General features: G+C 35.4%; 1 protein-coding gene across 3 annotated transcripts in view; it reads right to left on the reverse strand.

Moving 5' to 3' along the window:
- The window catches only part of FCHO2 (FCH and mu domain containing endocytic adaptor 2), an 85521-nt gene that overhangs the window by 32842 nt on the left and 35324 nt on the right, over window positions 1-17355 (reverse strand). For all 3 annotated transcript variants that reach the window (XM_062612467.1, XM_062612469.1, XM_062612468.1), the window contains exons 9-11: window positions 9012-9056; window positions 7170-7242; window positions 3338-3362 (exon numbers count right to left, since the gene is read on the reverse strand). In XM_062612467.1, coding sequence (XP_062468451.1) covers window positions 3338-3362; window positions 7170-7242; window positions 9012-9056 — 143 coding nt within the window. The remainder of the gene's footprint in view (window positions 1-3337; window positions 3363-7169; window positions 7243-9011; window positions 9057-17355) is intronic.

Genomic DNA, 17355 nt, shown 5'->3' on the forward strand with positions numbered 1-17355 from the left:
CCACTTTTGTCAATGATTCAGATTAATTTTGTATCAATTTATAATAATTCTTAAAACACCTTCTGCTTTCATCAATTTATATTTTTGTGTAAACCAACAGAAGAATAGTCTGGAAGAGATACTGAATTTACCTTTGTATCTACAAAGATAGATTGTGTCAAAGGCAAGCAAAAAGGTATCCCAAAATGTTACAGGTTAAGTAGTAATTTTAGAATAATGTTTTCAATATTTTGAACAGTTGAACTGATGAATGGTTCAGTTTTCTGAAACATCAGAATTTTATTTACTAATTTACACTTTATAATAACGATAGAGGACATATCATTTTGAGAGACAGACATATTCATGAATCTGTTGTTAACGAAGGCATTTACATTTATTTGACTAATTCTTATTCCCTTCTCCAAACTCCTAGTTACCAAATTATATCCTATGTTGTGTATAGCAGTGCATCTTTTAAGTAAGCAGATCTAAAAGTATCCCAGCCAAGGTCAGGGCTGCAATCCAAACTCAGATCTTACTGGACATAAGAGGAACCCTGTAAATGCTTCCTTAGAGGAAAAGTTTCTATAGGGCTCGTATGTTCCTATGGGCCATAGAGACAGGGCACACCCATGGGAAACGACAGTGGGCTCTGCCTTTAGAAAAGCTTTCTAGGTAATAAACACACTAAGCTAGACTTCAGTTGCTATTTTTTTCTAGTGTACACACAGTTAACTTTCTACTTTTCTTAATTATGAAGGCTTCATTTAATCGACATTACATGTGTAGACTGACATACAGCAACACAGGAATTTTAAAACTTAAGACACATACTGTCATCTATATTTAAACAGAGACTGCTTATTGAAGTGGTTAACCTTTTTAACAAATACCAGTTCTCAGTTCACAGCTGCATTCCTACACATAAAAACCTCTTACAGCAGTTACAGAATTTGACAGATATTAACAACTGATTCAAATGCATTACATTTTTCAATGTACACAATCTGGCAGTTACAGAAAGGATGAGCGTAAGCAGATGGCTTGCCACAAATCAATTTGAGAACATCCATTTTGTTACAAAAGACATTTTTAAGGGCCATCTCACTGTTTTGTCTTCTGGAAACAGAGAATACGAGTTTGAACACACTGCATTATACATTTTGGACTAGTGAGAAGGCCCTAATAATACTGACTACACACAGCATGTTCAAAGATCCATAATATTATGTAGAACTGGTAGATAAAAGTATTGAACTCAGTTCTTATCGGATCCTTAAATTCTAAAATTTCAATATTTACATCAGTGCTTATCATTATAAATAATTCTAGAGTGGTTATCTTTTACATTCTTTTCACACAATTAGAATTCTCGACAAATAAACAAAAGCCACCTTTAAAAAAAAAATCATGTTAATAACACAAAAGCCAGACACTTTTTCTGTGAGTGACCAAAGCTCGCGAAAATCATAGCAACTTTAAACAACCTGAATTTTCTAAGGGCTGGTCCTCATAATTTTCTATCAATCAACCACAAATGATAACTTCTTTCAATTTTTTTTTTCAGTAACAATTTTCTAAGTTTAATTTCCTGAAATATGTAATTTATTGCAAAGATTCATAAAAACCAAATTCTCAGAAATAACAATATCGATGTCTACAACTATTTAGACAAAGTTTGGAAAACTAAAGAGAAAGGGAATCTCAAAATAAGACCCAAATGAAAAGCATCTGAAAGAAGATCTTCCAAAAGAGGACACCAAATTTAAAATATAAAGCACTCTGGGGTGCTTGTTTGTAAGTTTTGAAATGAATCTTATTTATGGCATGCTACATAGTTTTTTTCCACAAGAATAACTAATGGCTTCTGCTATTAAAAGCACTGTACCATTCAGAATAATACTGTTACTTGTAAAAAGCAAGAAGAAATGATAGACCTAATTTTAAATTCAAATGCAGTCATAAAAAATTTGGCATAAAAAAAATACAATAAAAGTATTAATTTTGTTGCTGAACACTATGCAAGTTGATTTTTTTTTTTTTTTAACAAAATATAAATTACATCTAGGCAGAACAAGTAACTTAGAAGATCATACGGTGTGCCCCATGCGGCCAGAAAGAATGTCAAACACATTTACAGTCAAATTTTTTGAACTAATTATTTTTACAAAATGTAGAAACCAAAATAAGCAAAGAGGAAAATAAACATTGCAAGCCAATCTCAGTTGTGGGTCACTCCAGTGATTCAACTTGAACTGTCAAAAGACACTGTTTCCATGAAAAGCCTGATAATTACAGGCCTATTTCTAAAGTTACTTTACCTTAAATACACCCAAGAAATGAAATTTGCTCCAAGTCAAGATGACTCTGCACAAGACAAAATAACTCTCCTGATGATGCTTACAGGCTGTTCTTACACACGTAGTTCTATTATGTGCCAAACTTAATTTTCCTTATTTAGAAAAATGGTTCTACTAGATTATTCAAACCATACTTCTTAAAAGAAAATTTAATATTAGGTACCGAAACTCCCAGGTATTAAATGCAAAGAAGAAAATCCCCACAATAGGTGAACATGAAAACTTATATTGTTTAATATAATTGGCACCTAAATAAGTGAACTGAAAAACAGTCTACAGAAAGTCAATGAAATTATTCTACAAATCACTAGCTAATATAGCTATAGGTAGATGCAATCTTCCTATAGAGAGGTTTAATTTAAGACAACATACAGGTCTAAATAAAAAGAAAAGGCTCAGTTAAGAAAGTAAAGTATTAACATTCCAATTTAATTTGCAGCTGTCACTTATTTGAATTTAATAAATAAAATTGTAAGATGTATCACAGGTCAAATTGACAGCAAGGAAAACCAGGCCATTAATGAAGTGCATCTAGAAATACTGCATTTAAGGCCATATTTTAAAAAGTATATTCCTATACTCTATTTCCAGTGATAAAGCAGAACTCCATTGATATTAGAAGGATTTCTCAAAGGAAACAGTAGTAAGCAAATGAATATCATAATGCAAATTTGGGTGCACATTAAACTGAACCTTTTTTTTTTTAGAACCTATTAGCCAACCATTAACTTGGAAAATGAAGTAGCAAGTACTTGCAGTAAAAACACCTTGTTTAAAACCTAAAATGTTAGGAAGGATAGGTGTATTACTGACACATTTGTATATATTGCTAAAGATTATGTACTGAGCAAAATGAACACTTCAGCTATGTTATCAAAACAATAAATCCTCTATCAGATAAATAATGCATTGCAGGGACAGTACATAAGTTTAATCAGATTGCCATGCTTGATAATATTAGCATATGCATTTGTTTTGGAAAGAAGTCTACTTACAACTGAGTCTGCATCTGGACACTCCCTAGGAAACAAACAAACAAACAAAAAGGAAAATATACAATTACAAAATGCACAAATTATTTTATTCATACAGTTCTGGTACTTCCTTTAGTATTTTCAATTAATCTGAAACACTGCAATTGACTGTTTTGCCTGTCAGAGTCCGTTAATATTTTCACTATAAATAATCCACATTCAACTGAGTGAGATTTAAATAAAAGGTGAAAGTTTATGCTCAAAACACTGCAGAAGAAAAACTCAAAAGAAATGGTGAAAAACTCAAGCTCATGTCACAGTGAAAAAAACCCAAACCCAACCTAAAAGACTCCAACCAAGCAAAGCCAGGAGTGCCCCACTGTATTCTAAATCAATATATATTAACACTGTGGCGGATGAGCACATTAAGTAGAAGTCACCAATCTTAATGAAATGGTCCACATGCAACCGCAAAACATTCTGGGCAATAGCCGGTTTCCAAAGAAATTACGACTATTCTTAGGGGAATTTGGAGCTTCCCTTTTTTGGAACTTCATTCTTAGTCCATGTTTGTCAAGCACAGTTGCAGTTAAGCACTAGAAGATGATGAAAAAAACAGTAATAGTACCCTCCTAATAAGCACTTTTTAAAACAAACAAACAAAAACCTCATCAGCTTAAAGGCAGTGATTACAAGCACATTACTCAGAAGTACTATATTTTTCCACTATAACTTTGATTTTAGCAGCAGTATTTTAAAAAAAAAAACAAAAAAACCCAAACAAACAACACTGATTCTCCCCGATGTCTGCAAAAAGCAGAAGCAATTACACTTACAGAATGTGGGAATCTTGAGTAGCATACAAGTCCTCTAATTTGCAACCTGACAAAGTCAGAAATGCCAGTGTAACTGAACAACAGAGACTTTATATACTAAAACCTGCACTTACAGAGAATAGAGGACACCTCTCCCCCAAAATGTATTTAAATCTAATTCATCTTCTCTGAAAGCCTAAGCATATTAAATATAAAAACTCCAGCGTCATTTAAAAAAATATACGAAAACTTGCTATCATGGCAGCATTAATACGAAATTCAGTATTGCCTGTTAAGGAATTGACAGTGAGGTGAAGGATCCCATATCCTTTAAAAGGCCTCACACTAAAGAAAATACACGTAACCAAGTTTATAACTGACTTACATCTTACCTCCCTCTGCTGGCTAAACTGAATTCACAGCAACAGAAAAAGCTACTTTAAAAGCTATTTTACAGCTCCAAGAGAAAGTATTAGACTTCTCGCAAAAGATAACAAACTGATTTCTTGACATGTGGTTTAAAAAAGTGTCTGTATGCAGACAAGACAGTCTGAAGTCCATAAAGGTAAAGAAATTTGAAAGATGTGAGGCAAACCACAATGGAAGTAATTTAACCCATAATGAAGATTTTCAACATTAGCGAGCTAATCGATCTCAAAAAGTAATGGCAGATCTAGTATCATACAGAAGAGCACCAACAGAACCTCCCAGAATCCATTCTTGAGATACAAAGGAAAACTCAATAGACTGCAGATGCTGGTGAAATGGAGAATGAGGACATCAGGTATTAGACAGATGTGCTTTTACATCACTAGATGTACGATCTTCCTTTTAAGACTGAAAAAATAGGTCATGCATTTTAGGACACAGTAACATTTCAGCAACATAATGAATCCTCTGTTGTTTCTTTGTGATATTTTAGTTCATTCACAAGTTATGGATTAATGCAAGAATCTTTATAAAAGCCTGTGGCATGTGTTACTTAAGATGTCATTTTCCCTCTGGGCAATCTGTTCAAATGTCTCACCACAAATGACCAATATCTCAGGTCAATATCATGCTGTCATACTTCCTTCTTTCTGACCTAAGAACCTACTAATTTTTGTTATTGTTTGTATATATATAAACAAAACAGTATAAATCAAATTTCGGTCCAACTGGTTGAAAGCAAGGCAATTTTTTTTTCTATTTCAGAGTATCTGAGCTGATTTATATTTTCTGATGACATCACTGTGCCATGAAAACCAAAATTTTTGGAGGAGAAACAGTAATACCACCTTTCAACGTTAAATAAGATGTATTTGTAAATGTATTTTAGAATTGTAAATGTATTTAAGAAAAGCATTCAGGTCCTACAATAGGTAAGCATATAAAGACTGAAACTATTTCACATTGTGTAGAAGCCGGTTTTCACCCTCAATGCATAACAAAATTTTCTTTGTGTTGTAAGTCAAAGAAAAACATGATCTCTGAGTAAGGATATATTGAGTCACAGACCTGGGATGAAAGAGATGCCTGGTTTGCAAAAAGACTTATAGCATACATAACATGAGATTATCCTAAGTAATAACCCATATGGTGGCAACTCAATTATTTCGTTGAAGAGAAGCTGACAGCTACAGAGTTCAATCATATAATAGTACTCAGTACTATCAAAATCACTCCTTTGCAATTTACTAAGTAAAATACCTTTGATTATTTACATTTTGTGTATGTGTTTGCTGCTGTTTGATACTACAGCTGTTTAGCATCACAGAAAAAGTATAGTAAATAACTTTCCAGAGAGAATTAATTACTTTAAGAAAGAGCACTAAAGCTGTTTAAAACATGGATGTCTTAAAATATTTATAGTATTTTATTATTTTAAATTAAACATTCATCAGAAAAAACAATTCTTTGTAACAAAATAGTATTCTCATATTACTGCTGATCAAAATCACACTATATACAACTCTTCTCTCACCAATTACTCCAGCTTAATAACGTACGGAAGAGAGGGTGGGGGAAAGACTAAATCACAGAAAGGGCAGAAACAGAGAGGAATGACTTAAAAACCAACAGCTTAGAGCCCTAAAGGCATCATAACAGAGAAGAAAAAGCACGGTTTAGAAGTGCATCACTCTCAAAATTAAACATTAAAAGAAAAATAGCTACGAGGCACTTTACATGTGCAAATAATTAGCACCTGCAGTTCTTAGGTCATTATTTTTTCAGCATTATATTAGAAAATAAAACTGGTAACAGATTTTTTTAAAGTAATTTTTAAAAGTACGTAAGCAGATATTGCCTCTCAGAATATTTCTGTACTGCTAACTTTGTGAAATTGTAGGTTATTTTTATGTTAAATCAAATGCTTCTATTGAGATAACACATCTAGAAATTGCGAAAAAAATACACTGGAACATAGTGGTCACAACTACTAATACACAGACAGCAATAAGTCCATCTTATAAGAACTTTGATTCAAAGTCACTTTGAGAGTTTTAACTCATGGGAGGCTGACCACATGCAATGAATATGGCAAAGGGTATAGCTGAAACATCACTTAGAGAGATGGACTTTCAAAAATGAGTGTGCACATGATGTACTGAAAAAACATTGAAGTATTTTTCTGTCCTTCAATACTGTACACAGAAGTTTTTTCTAATAAAAGAATAACTGAAGTTTCAATTCTGCAAAGACAGACACCCAGCACTTTTTCCATGTATGGAGTTATTATTTTATTAGGAGCACACATGAGGATCACATTATCCACACTGTTCATCTGCACATCTATACTGTACATCTGTAATACAAGCCAGAACTACTAATCTATGCACAGGAAAGGATGAAACATTAGCAGACTACTGTGAATACATTTATCTTATTTCTTTAAAATCCTTAGTTACAAAAGTCTTAATAACTGATGTTTTCACATTTATAGCATTGTAAACTTCTGCTATAAACCCTTTTTTTTTTTTTAAGCAACAACTAATGTTTATACCTATAATTTTACCAGTAAAGTACAGGATAAGGCTTCAGGATGGAAATATACTTACACAGATTCAGTATCTTTTTCTTTTTTCATTATTCCTGATAAACCAAAAGGCTTCCTCTTCCGTGGTTTTACCCCTATGGAACAAAGAGCTTTCATTTAAATATCAGAGATATGTGTGTATTTAGCAGTGTCAAACATGGGTACATACCAAAGAGCATACATTTCAAATGCTGCCACAAGCGATAGAAAAATCTAACAGTGCATACACATACGGAGCCAAACTAAGGGAATTATTTCAATTTGTTAAGTAGCACCCATCAAAAAGTAAATTAAAGTATGGTTCAACACATTAACAACTCCTTATAAAACTAATTTTCACTTTACATCCAACTCTCCAAGTTGGGTATGCAGACTGTCACTTCACCCCTACAAAAAAAAAATGGCTGTACTACCAATTTTGAGGACAGGTACTCTGCTCACAGAAACTTAACAGGAGCTATTGCTCCAGCTAATTCTGAATAGCCTATGTACTTGGACCAGAAGCTGAACCCTGTCTCCCACAGCTACTACAGTTCAACACCCTGTTATTTCCCTGCATGTTTATGGCAGTTGCAAGCTCCTGTCTTTCTTAAGAAGCAGGGTCTTGGTCATGTAAAGAAAGAGAATGTCTCTTTGCTTTCCAGCTGATACAGAGTTTATGATTTCTCAGCGCTCTAGCCAGCTTGCAGGCTAGCTCCTCTTACTGAGTTTGGAACCATGCCTCAACTCTATTATTGCTTCCCCATTTTTAGCACTGGACACATAACTATAGTGCAGAAAGAAGAAAGAAAAAGGTTGCTCTTATACCTGTTTAATGTACTAAAGTTAAAATACATTTAACGATTGTATCAGAATTGCACTCACGTCTGCTTCTATCCCTATCTTTTTGCTGAAGCAAAGTAGACTGCCAGACTAAAATGACTAAGTGCAAGTGACTGATCCAACTAGTCTACAATTTCATTTTGATGCATGATACTCCTGACAGCATGCTTTCGAGCAAAATAGTGGAAATAATTTGGTTTCAAAAATTTAACAACCTGAAGTTGACAATTCAAGCACATCATTAAAAAATAAAAATAATTATATTCCCCTTTACAGAAATACATTATGCAGCACACTCTTACATATTAAATAACTGAAAAACTTTTCAAAACAGGTATTTTTAAACTCATCCATATATTATATTGTCTAAATAATATTCTAAAATTATTTTTAAATGCTAGTCTGGGATTTATTTTCTTTCTGGGACTTATGTAGCCCAAAACAATGACAAATGGAGTACAAAAATAGTTTCTGAAAATGGATCCTCTCTGCTTCAGTCAAAGAAAATTTTACGTCTAAGATGCAATGTTGACAACAGTTGTCGGCTGCTATAGCTATATTGTCAGCTCCTCTGTCCTAAAAGTAAATACATAGCTTATGCATATAGAGCAGTTCTTAACCACTTAAAACAATCCCTAAGCAAAATAAGCTATGCCAGGAAAGAAAGGCTCTGTGACCATAACACTGCATTAAACTTGGTATAAAAACATGGTAACAATGGAAAGAGACTAGGCCATGTTTAGACACTTGCAAATTAAGTTACAGTACAGTCGTAAGTGAATCAAATCCAAACCTCTGCAAAGACAGGGTCCTAGCCAAAGTATATTCTGTAAGAAACATTGAAATTTCCTGACCTTTTCCATTAGGCTTATTGAGCATAAAGTCTTATTTTTGTTGAAGTTTCTCAAAAGGAAAACTGCTTTTTAGTCTACTGGAGTACTTTAAAGTTCTACTTTAAAAAATACTCAATGCCCCTCACTCCACAGTTTTAGGTCCTTACCCACAGCATCCTTACATAAATAACTATGCTACAACAACTCACCTTCAACAGCACTGGATGTGTCACATTCTTCAAATTCAATAGGGCCTTAAAGAAATTACAATGAAGATAAGCTATCAATATTTCTTGAAAATACTAGATAACGTAATTATAAATCTTTAGGTGGTATCTGAAAGGCACAATTAACCCTGCCAATGGTAAAACAGATTGCAAAATCATACATGTACAACAAATCATTAAATATTTTCATTCTTTTATACTGAAAAAACAAAGTACTAGTGCACACTGTCCAAATACTACTCAGTTACCTATGTTACTGTAACCACACGAAACACCTAATTGGTGTCCTCATTCAAAATTGCAAACATTGTATAGTATCTTTAAATTAAAGCTTTCAATTTATCTTTTTATGAACAAGAGCTATATAAAGAAAAAATAAAAAAGGAAAAAAGCACAGCTATGGCCCTAACTTTCAGATCCGCACTTTCGCTAACTCTATTGTCAGTTCTTCTGTTTCTTCTTCATAGCCATTTAAAAGTGGCATGCAGAATCTTTAACACAGCAATATGAAGGTTAAAAGAAAAAAATCTTAAGAAATCATTAAGACTAAACAGAACAAACAAACAGAGAATAATAGTTAAGTACTGTATCTAAATAAATGCATTATTACGGCTTCCCACCACAGTTTACAGAAGATGACAGTCAACGGTCATTGCAAAGTGAAGTTCTAATATTTCTTCAATCTGCCCAGGTCTAGAATTTGTTTAAGCCATTATGAGCCATTTTAAGGAGCAAACTTGCAGAAAACAATTATTTTCTGTACAACCTTGTTCAGGGAATGGCAGAATCAGACCAGCACTTGTGCAAATACAAAGAAAACTGAGAGCACATGCATGCAGGTGCCATTACTTCAGCCCACACTAAAAGAATAACCATTTTGCCCTGTTTGCTTGCAACAGTATCCACAGAACAAAACCCAAAGTTTAGCATGCCACCACTGTGACAGAGCACTTATTACTCATAGATTCATGGAATGCTTAGCATTGGAAAGGACCTGAAGATCATCTAGCTCCAACCCCCCTGCCATTGGCAGGGACACCTCACACTAGTCCATGTCACCCAAGGCTCTGTCCAATCTGGCCTTGAACACTGCCAGGGGTGGGGCATTTACCACTTTGGGCAACCTGTTCCAGTGTTTCACCAGTCTCACAGAAAAGAACTTCTTCCTTGTATCTCACCTAAACTTCCCCTGTTTAAATGTAAACCCATTACCCCTTGTCCTATTGCTATAGTCCCTAATGAAGAGTCCCTCTCCAGCATCCCTATAGGCCCCCTTCAGATACTGGAAGGTCTCCACACAGCATCTCTTCTCCAGGCTGAACAGCCCCAACTTCCTCAGCCTGTCTTCATACGGAAGGTGCTCCAGACCCCTGATCATCCTCATGGCGCTCCTCTGGACTTGCTCCATGTTGTTCTTATATTAAGGACACCAGAACTCTATACATGGCACTCCAAGTGGGGTGTCATGAGAGCAGAGTAGAAGGGCAGGATCACCTCCTTTGACCTGCTGGTCATGCTCCTTTTGATGCAGCCCAGGATATGGTTGGTTTTCTTGGCTGCGAGCGCACACTGAAATTGGCTCATGTTAAGTTTCTCATTGACTGACACGCCAAGCTCTTCTCTGCAGGGCTGCTCTGAATCACTTCTGCCCAACCTGCGGCTGTGCCTGGGATTGCTCTGACCCAGGTGTAGGACCTTGCACTTGGCATGGTTAAACTTCATAACGTTGACATCAGCCCACCTCACAAGCATGTCAAGGTCCCTCTGGATGGCATTCTTTCCCTCCAGCGTATCAACCAAATCACACAGCTTGGTGTCATCAGCAAACTTGCTGAGGGCACATCAATCCCACGTCACCAATGAAGATGCTGAACAGGGTCGACCCCAACACTGAGCCCTAAGAGACACCGCTCGTTACTGATCTCCAGTTGGACACTCAGCCATTGACTACGACTCTTTGCGTGTGGCCATCCAGCCAATTCTTTATCCACTGAGTGGTCTATCCATCAAATTGATGTCTCTCTAATTTAGAGACAAGAATGCTGTGTAGGACAGTGTCAAATGCTTTGCACAAGGCCAGGTAATGATGTCAACTGCTCTGCCCCTGTCCATCGATTCTGTAGCCCCATCATAGAAGGCCACCAAATTCATCAGGCATGGTTTGCCCTTAGTGAAGCCATGCTGGCTGCCATCAACCACCTCATTGTTTTTCATGTGTCTTAGCATGGTTTCCATAATCATTTTTAGGGAGTTATATATAAGCACATTACAGATAGCGGGAAAAAAAATACTCCAAGGCAGCCAAAATCTGTCCTTCCACTCCTTATGCAGCTACTTCACGTGACAGTTTAAAATCTTGAAAACTTCAATTAAAATAAACTGGAAGCAAAACAATTGTGCAAACCTCAAATGCAGAAATTGCTTTCATTCATGCACCCAAACACACCTGCTAGTAAAAACTGCTTTCCAAAACCAAGTCTAATTATTCACTATAAAAAGACAAAATACAAATTCCTAACAAGTTACGCACGCTACTAAATACTGCCAATACATGGGTGTTTTAAGCTGGTCTTAAAATCCTTTCTTCTTTGCTCTCCACTAAATTCACAGTAAAATAAAGTCAGGATGGTCCAAAAAAGATCAGCAAATTTTGCTAATTCACGAAACACAAACCAGCACAAAGAATCCAGAAAAATGGATTTAGAGAACTGTGTATGTCTATATCGCCACACTGATTTCCTCAACGTTTTAGGAATTTAAAGTCTATTGTTCAAAATACATTGAGCAAGAAAATCACCATAAAACACAGAAGCTGAAGAACAAATCCATTACCTCTTCATCACTACACTTCAGGACAATACATTTTTCATCACTTTGCTGAGGATTCAACTACTTCTGTTTCTTGCTTCTATACATATTCCCATTTGGGCAAGAAAAAAACACAAAAGCCAAACCAACCACAAGTAGTCATCTCCAAAACAAAAACAGGAGGAAAAAATTATAAACAAGAGACTTAAACATATTTTTAGAGAAAAACAACACTCGAGCTTTTGCAGAATACAATGGGTTTTTTACCCTTTCCAGCTACTAAGACTGATCCTCACACTTTTAAAACTTTTATACTAATGATTAAAATAAATATTCCTCCTCATTTCAGATCAGTATCTCCAACTTTCAATTCTAACACAATCAGAAAGCAGAGATTTTAACACCACATCCAAGTTTCTCTATTTTGTCCATTATGTTTGCCTAACACTCTAACACTTGTCTTTGAAGGTCCTTTTCTTTTTTTTTTTTTTAAATAGCTTGATAAGCTTTCTATTTGAAGATACAAACATTCATGCTTAGGAAACAGATACAGAGACATGAAGATCAGATTAGCATTATCAATTAGGTTTAACAAAGGCTTGTTTGCCTCCAAAAGGGTTTACTTCACTGTGGCAACAATCTATTCTTTTTCATAGGGAAGACTATAAAATGCAATCTGAAAAATCTCAGTTACTCAAGAATTACCTGAGATAGTAATGTGGTGGAAGCCGTGCAAAAATTTCAGTAAGCCAGGTTCCACTTTTCACTAAGGTATATGAAGTTGACTTGGAAATGTTAAATACACTTTCTTCTTAATGATACCTAGTAGCTTATTTTATCCTTCACCAAAAAGAGCAGTTATCATTGGAGTACTTTCTCCTCCCACAATACACCTTTTTCTCCCCCAGCATCTATTAGCTGCTTTACAGCAGGAAAGATAAACTACAATCATGAAAACAGCAATTTCTTACAATAAATTTTGCGAATCTGTTGTAGTTCAAAAGCATCACTTGATCCTATCTTGTTTTTCCTAACTTAGCTCGTATTTCTATAAGGCCCTTCACCCTTTGGAATCTCAGAAGTTCAAGACACCAGTGGCTGTCCCTAATGAATCTGGAAACATTAAAAAAAAAAGAAAAAAAAAAATCAAGTTCAGCATTTTCCTCCAAAGCCTGAAGATGTTTGCTGGTTTTGTTAAATTTCCACATAACTCACCCCCACCAATATAACACATGTTGCATTATTTGCTTGCAGCAAAGGCAAATTCATACATTTTGCCTTTTTGAGTGGAAGTACATTCACATTTGTAGCAGTTTTTAATTTTCTTACACTTTTGTTTTGTAACATATGTTCTCTACATGCTTGCTCTAAAGAATACCATGTTTTGCCTGGGGAGCAGTATTTTAAAATAAAAATAACATTACAGAAATAGACATTTTTTGTGGCATTGTGTGGTGAACCAATTTAGAAAACAGGATAGCTGTGACGAGCTTTTGGTAGCCTACGTAACAGCTGGAGTCTCCTGTGGGCAGATGTCTTTGTGCCCAAGAGGTAATACTACTGTATTCAAGCCAGAAGTGTGTACTGTGACCACATACTGCTATGGAAGCACAGCATCTATATGGAACTATATGGAATTTGGATGCTTTCTGACCTAGTTCCCCTGCATTGTCCGTTGTATCTCTGTATATGGAAACAAAAGCATCTGCACTATCACTACAAAAAATCCTCAAAATGTTTCTTCTCTGAACTACCATTAACAGCTATCTTTCCAATTCCCAAACTCCCAGTGTGTTGGTGTTAATGGAGACGGCCAGGCAGGTATTAATATAGACATGCAGTCAAAGAATACTAACTCATGTTCAGGTATCACTTTTGTAATAGCTATACAAAGATTTTAAGGTGAATGCATTACCTCTTCTCTATGAGACAGAAAAGCTTTTTAAACAGGCCTGTGCAAGGCAGGAAAGTTTTTTTAACAGACTTGTGCCCAATAATTGAAGTATAGACAAAGGCTTAATACCAACAAGGATTTCAGCTCAAAATCTGGAAGATTATCATGGCCAAAATTTCTGAAGCAAGTACACACAGATTCGCTGTTTGTTGCAACATCCAAGGTGAGAAAAGCAGCTGTTTCACATTTAAGAAATGTTGTGAATGTTGGGGACTGAAGTAATCCTCGAAGCAGTCTCCAGAGCCCCGCCAAATGGTAGCCCAAAGCACTGAAAAGGACCATCTAGATGCTGCCATACTGCAGTAATGATGATCATAATGATAGTCTGCAGTATTACAGTCAAAGCATCAAGGTTTCCTTTGCTCTTTTTCTTATGACAAGACAACAATGCGAACCAAGAAGGAAGCCTATTCTCAAGCATTCATATGGATACAAAATAAAATATTAGAACTAAAGCAGCACCATATAAGAAAAAAAAAAAAAAAAAGCATTTTAAGACACCTGCCAGAGTAAGTGAAAAGCTATAGCTGAGATCTAGTTCAACCCTTGCGAAACTGTCTGAATTAGTGTTCTGTTGGTTTAAGCACGGATAGCTTCAGGCTCAAGATAGCATTTTTACAGTCTTGTCTGCCTATTACTACATTGATCCACAGAATGGTAACTGTGGCTTAGGCATCACAAGTAGCCATACATTGACTTGAAAGTATTTGTTACTGTACACACACAGAACAGACAAAAATAATACAGTGCATAAATGAAATGACCTTTATAGCAGTTAGCCTTTATAGCAGAAAAAGATACGAGTATCAAGTGCTGTTTCAGTCACTTAAGGATACATACATAATGAGAACTTAGCATTCTGCAAAAATCGGTAAGCTCCTCTAATTGTATGTAAACATTCCCACCAAGCATCATCCTAAAGCATTTTCCAAGGCAAGCTGCTGCAGCTCACAGAATTCTACCAGTCAGGACAGATATGAACATGAAGAAAAGCAAATGGATGGTGGTTTTACAGACACATGCAAGCAGGTATCTGTTATTTGACATGAGACTTAAGCAAATAAATCAAGAACAGGTAAGTTCTTACTCTTGAAAATGAGAAAGTTTTGGTTTGCTAGAACAGAAAAGCCAAATTATTCAAATAATTTGAATAAATGGAAATATTTTAATTAATTTAATAACTTACAATAAGTGGCACAGGCATAAATTAAGCACCAGCAAGTCTGCAGCTTGGGATGCACCTCCCAGGCTGTTCGGAAAACTCAAGTACTGTTTTGCTTGATACAAGATGCATGTGAATATGTGGGCTTTCATACACTAAGAGGTAAAGTGGATGGCTAAGGAGATACTGATCTTCTCTAAAGACGAAATATGAAATGAAGAAAATGTAATTACTCTGTAAATTATGTCACTACATATTTATCTACTGCTATAGTAGTATCCACTACATATTTAGCTCACATCTATCGGAACAGCATTTTCAGAGCATACACAAAGCAACTACAGAAAAAGAGTTTATAAATAGCAACCTTACACCTGCTACTTAATTCATCTACAGTGACACTAATTATCTTGAAGACAGTTAAGCATGTTGTCAACAGCCTTGAAAAGAATTATAAAACCTACCTCCACAAAATCCTAGAGCTACGTTTTCTAAGCTATCTGTGTATCTCTTACACAAAATCTCTGTGAGGAAGACGTTGGGAGAAACTTTTGCTAAGGTAAAAATAATAAAATAATTCACACTTTCCTCAGTGTGTGTGTGTGTGTGTGCTGGAGGGGGACCAGAATTTTTCTGTTTGTATTCTTAAACAAACGAGGCAAATACAAAAGCCAACCACTATTACTAGGAAGGAAAACAACATAATAATATATCACAAGCTGTAAAAGAGTCCCCAGTAAGTGTGTCAATTAATTGGAAAGTCCTGCAGAGCTAAAAAGGTAAACAAATCAAGAAGTCAACAAATCAACTAAGAATGCATCTGCTTTTGCAGACTGTCTCCTTTCTAGTTTAAGGGGAATATGCATGACAGAAAGAAACTTTATCCCTCCCAAACATAAATTTTTATCAGCTACACTTAATTCCCAAGTAACTGGAAACATTAACATATCTGTTCCAAGCAAAAGCTTTCAAAAAGGACTCTGTAGATCTGTACTTGTAGTCACAAATATGATAACAAAACATATTCTTGGTTTTGATAAAAACAAAAGTTTTCTCAGAGTAAATCATGCATGAAAGGAGGACAATTTTTTTTTAACTGCATATGCTTCACATGCTGGTTCAAATGGTAAAGCTTTGCGTGCCTGGCTCAGTGCCAGCTGACAGCTCAGCTGGATATCAATGCACATTCTGACCCCCCTTGCAGCGTGTCACTTCTGAATTGTTTCCGCAGTAGAAAGTTTATTCAACCTCTCTCTCAAATTCAGTGGACCGACCATCATTCTGCTATTTAATCATAGCAGAATAGGTTATTTTTCTGACAGCGCTAAAGCCAGACAGCAACTCCTAATGAACAGCTTGATACAAGTGGAATTTCGATATTTTAGCCTCAATTAATTCTGCTGTCAAAACAAATGACTGCTTTTAGTGTTTAGATGTCAAGCTGCATCACAAAGGTCAATTTTATATGTACACAAACATATAAGCAATCTTTCTTGCTATCAACTTATCCTGTGACACGTTTATCAAAAGATTTCAGGCTTTCAGATTTAGAAGCCAGGAAGACAAAATACATTTTCTGAACACTACTTTTTTTAACACTAACTTCTTTTTATTGCCTGTCCAAAGCAGAGAAGTGATTTTATAAAAAGTAAGGAGAATTTCATTTTTCCCTGCAAAAGTACTTCTTATTCTGGTGTATCTTATTTGTAGGAATAAAGACTAAAGATGAATGGCTGTTACCATCTTTGAGGTAAAAAACATACTTGTGATATATTTATCATGCTAGTACCAGACTGTCGCAGCAAATGTCAGTTTGTGTATTTGGTCAGGCCTACTTTGCCAAAAAGAGGCTAAAGGGCAGAAAACATAACTGGCCTATTAACAATCTGAGGGAAAATACTGAAACAATCCTGGTAAAACTGTATGCTTTAATCTACTTCTACAAATACAGAGCATATATATCAGCTTAACTAGTAACATGTGTAGATCTGCCAAGCAAAGTCTCTTTTTTAGATGAAGATATTACATACAAGGAGAGTATCTACTAAACAAGCAATCAGTTCTAACCCTCATTCTGCTACTAGGCTTCCAGCCCTGCAGTCAGTTCACGGGATCAAAGGAAACATTCATCTCAGGCTCTTCTGGTTCTATCGGTACAAGCTCATGAATACAGCAAGCACTACTCTCCTACTCTCAAGAGGCAAGATTTCCTATGTGGCTTACAGAGCAAAATCAAAGCAGAAGAGGATCGTTATCTGAGTAGCTTTAAAATAGTTACTATCAATTACTATGTTTATCAGAAGAAGAGAGAAGATTTTTTTTTTTCTAAGCAAAAAGTTGGCAAACATCTTTAATTACAAAAGAAAGTAATGCTTATTGCTCAGACAACACAAAATTTTCAG

This window comes from Pezoporus occidentalis, unplaced genomic scaffold, assembly GCF_034315485.1.
Source record: "Pezoporus occidentalis ecotype Australia unplaced genomic scaffold, CSIRO_AGI_Poc_V1 ctg16, whole genome shotgun sequence".
Taxonomy (NCBI): Eukaryota; Metazoa; Chordata; class Aves; order Psittaciformes; family Psittacidae; genus Pezoporus; species Pezoporus occidentalis.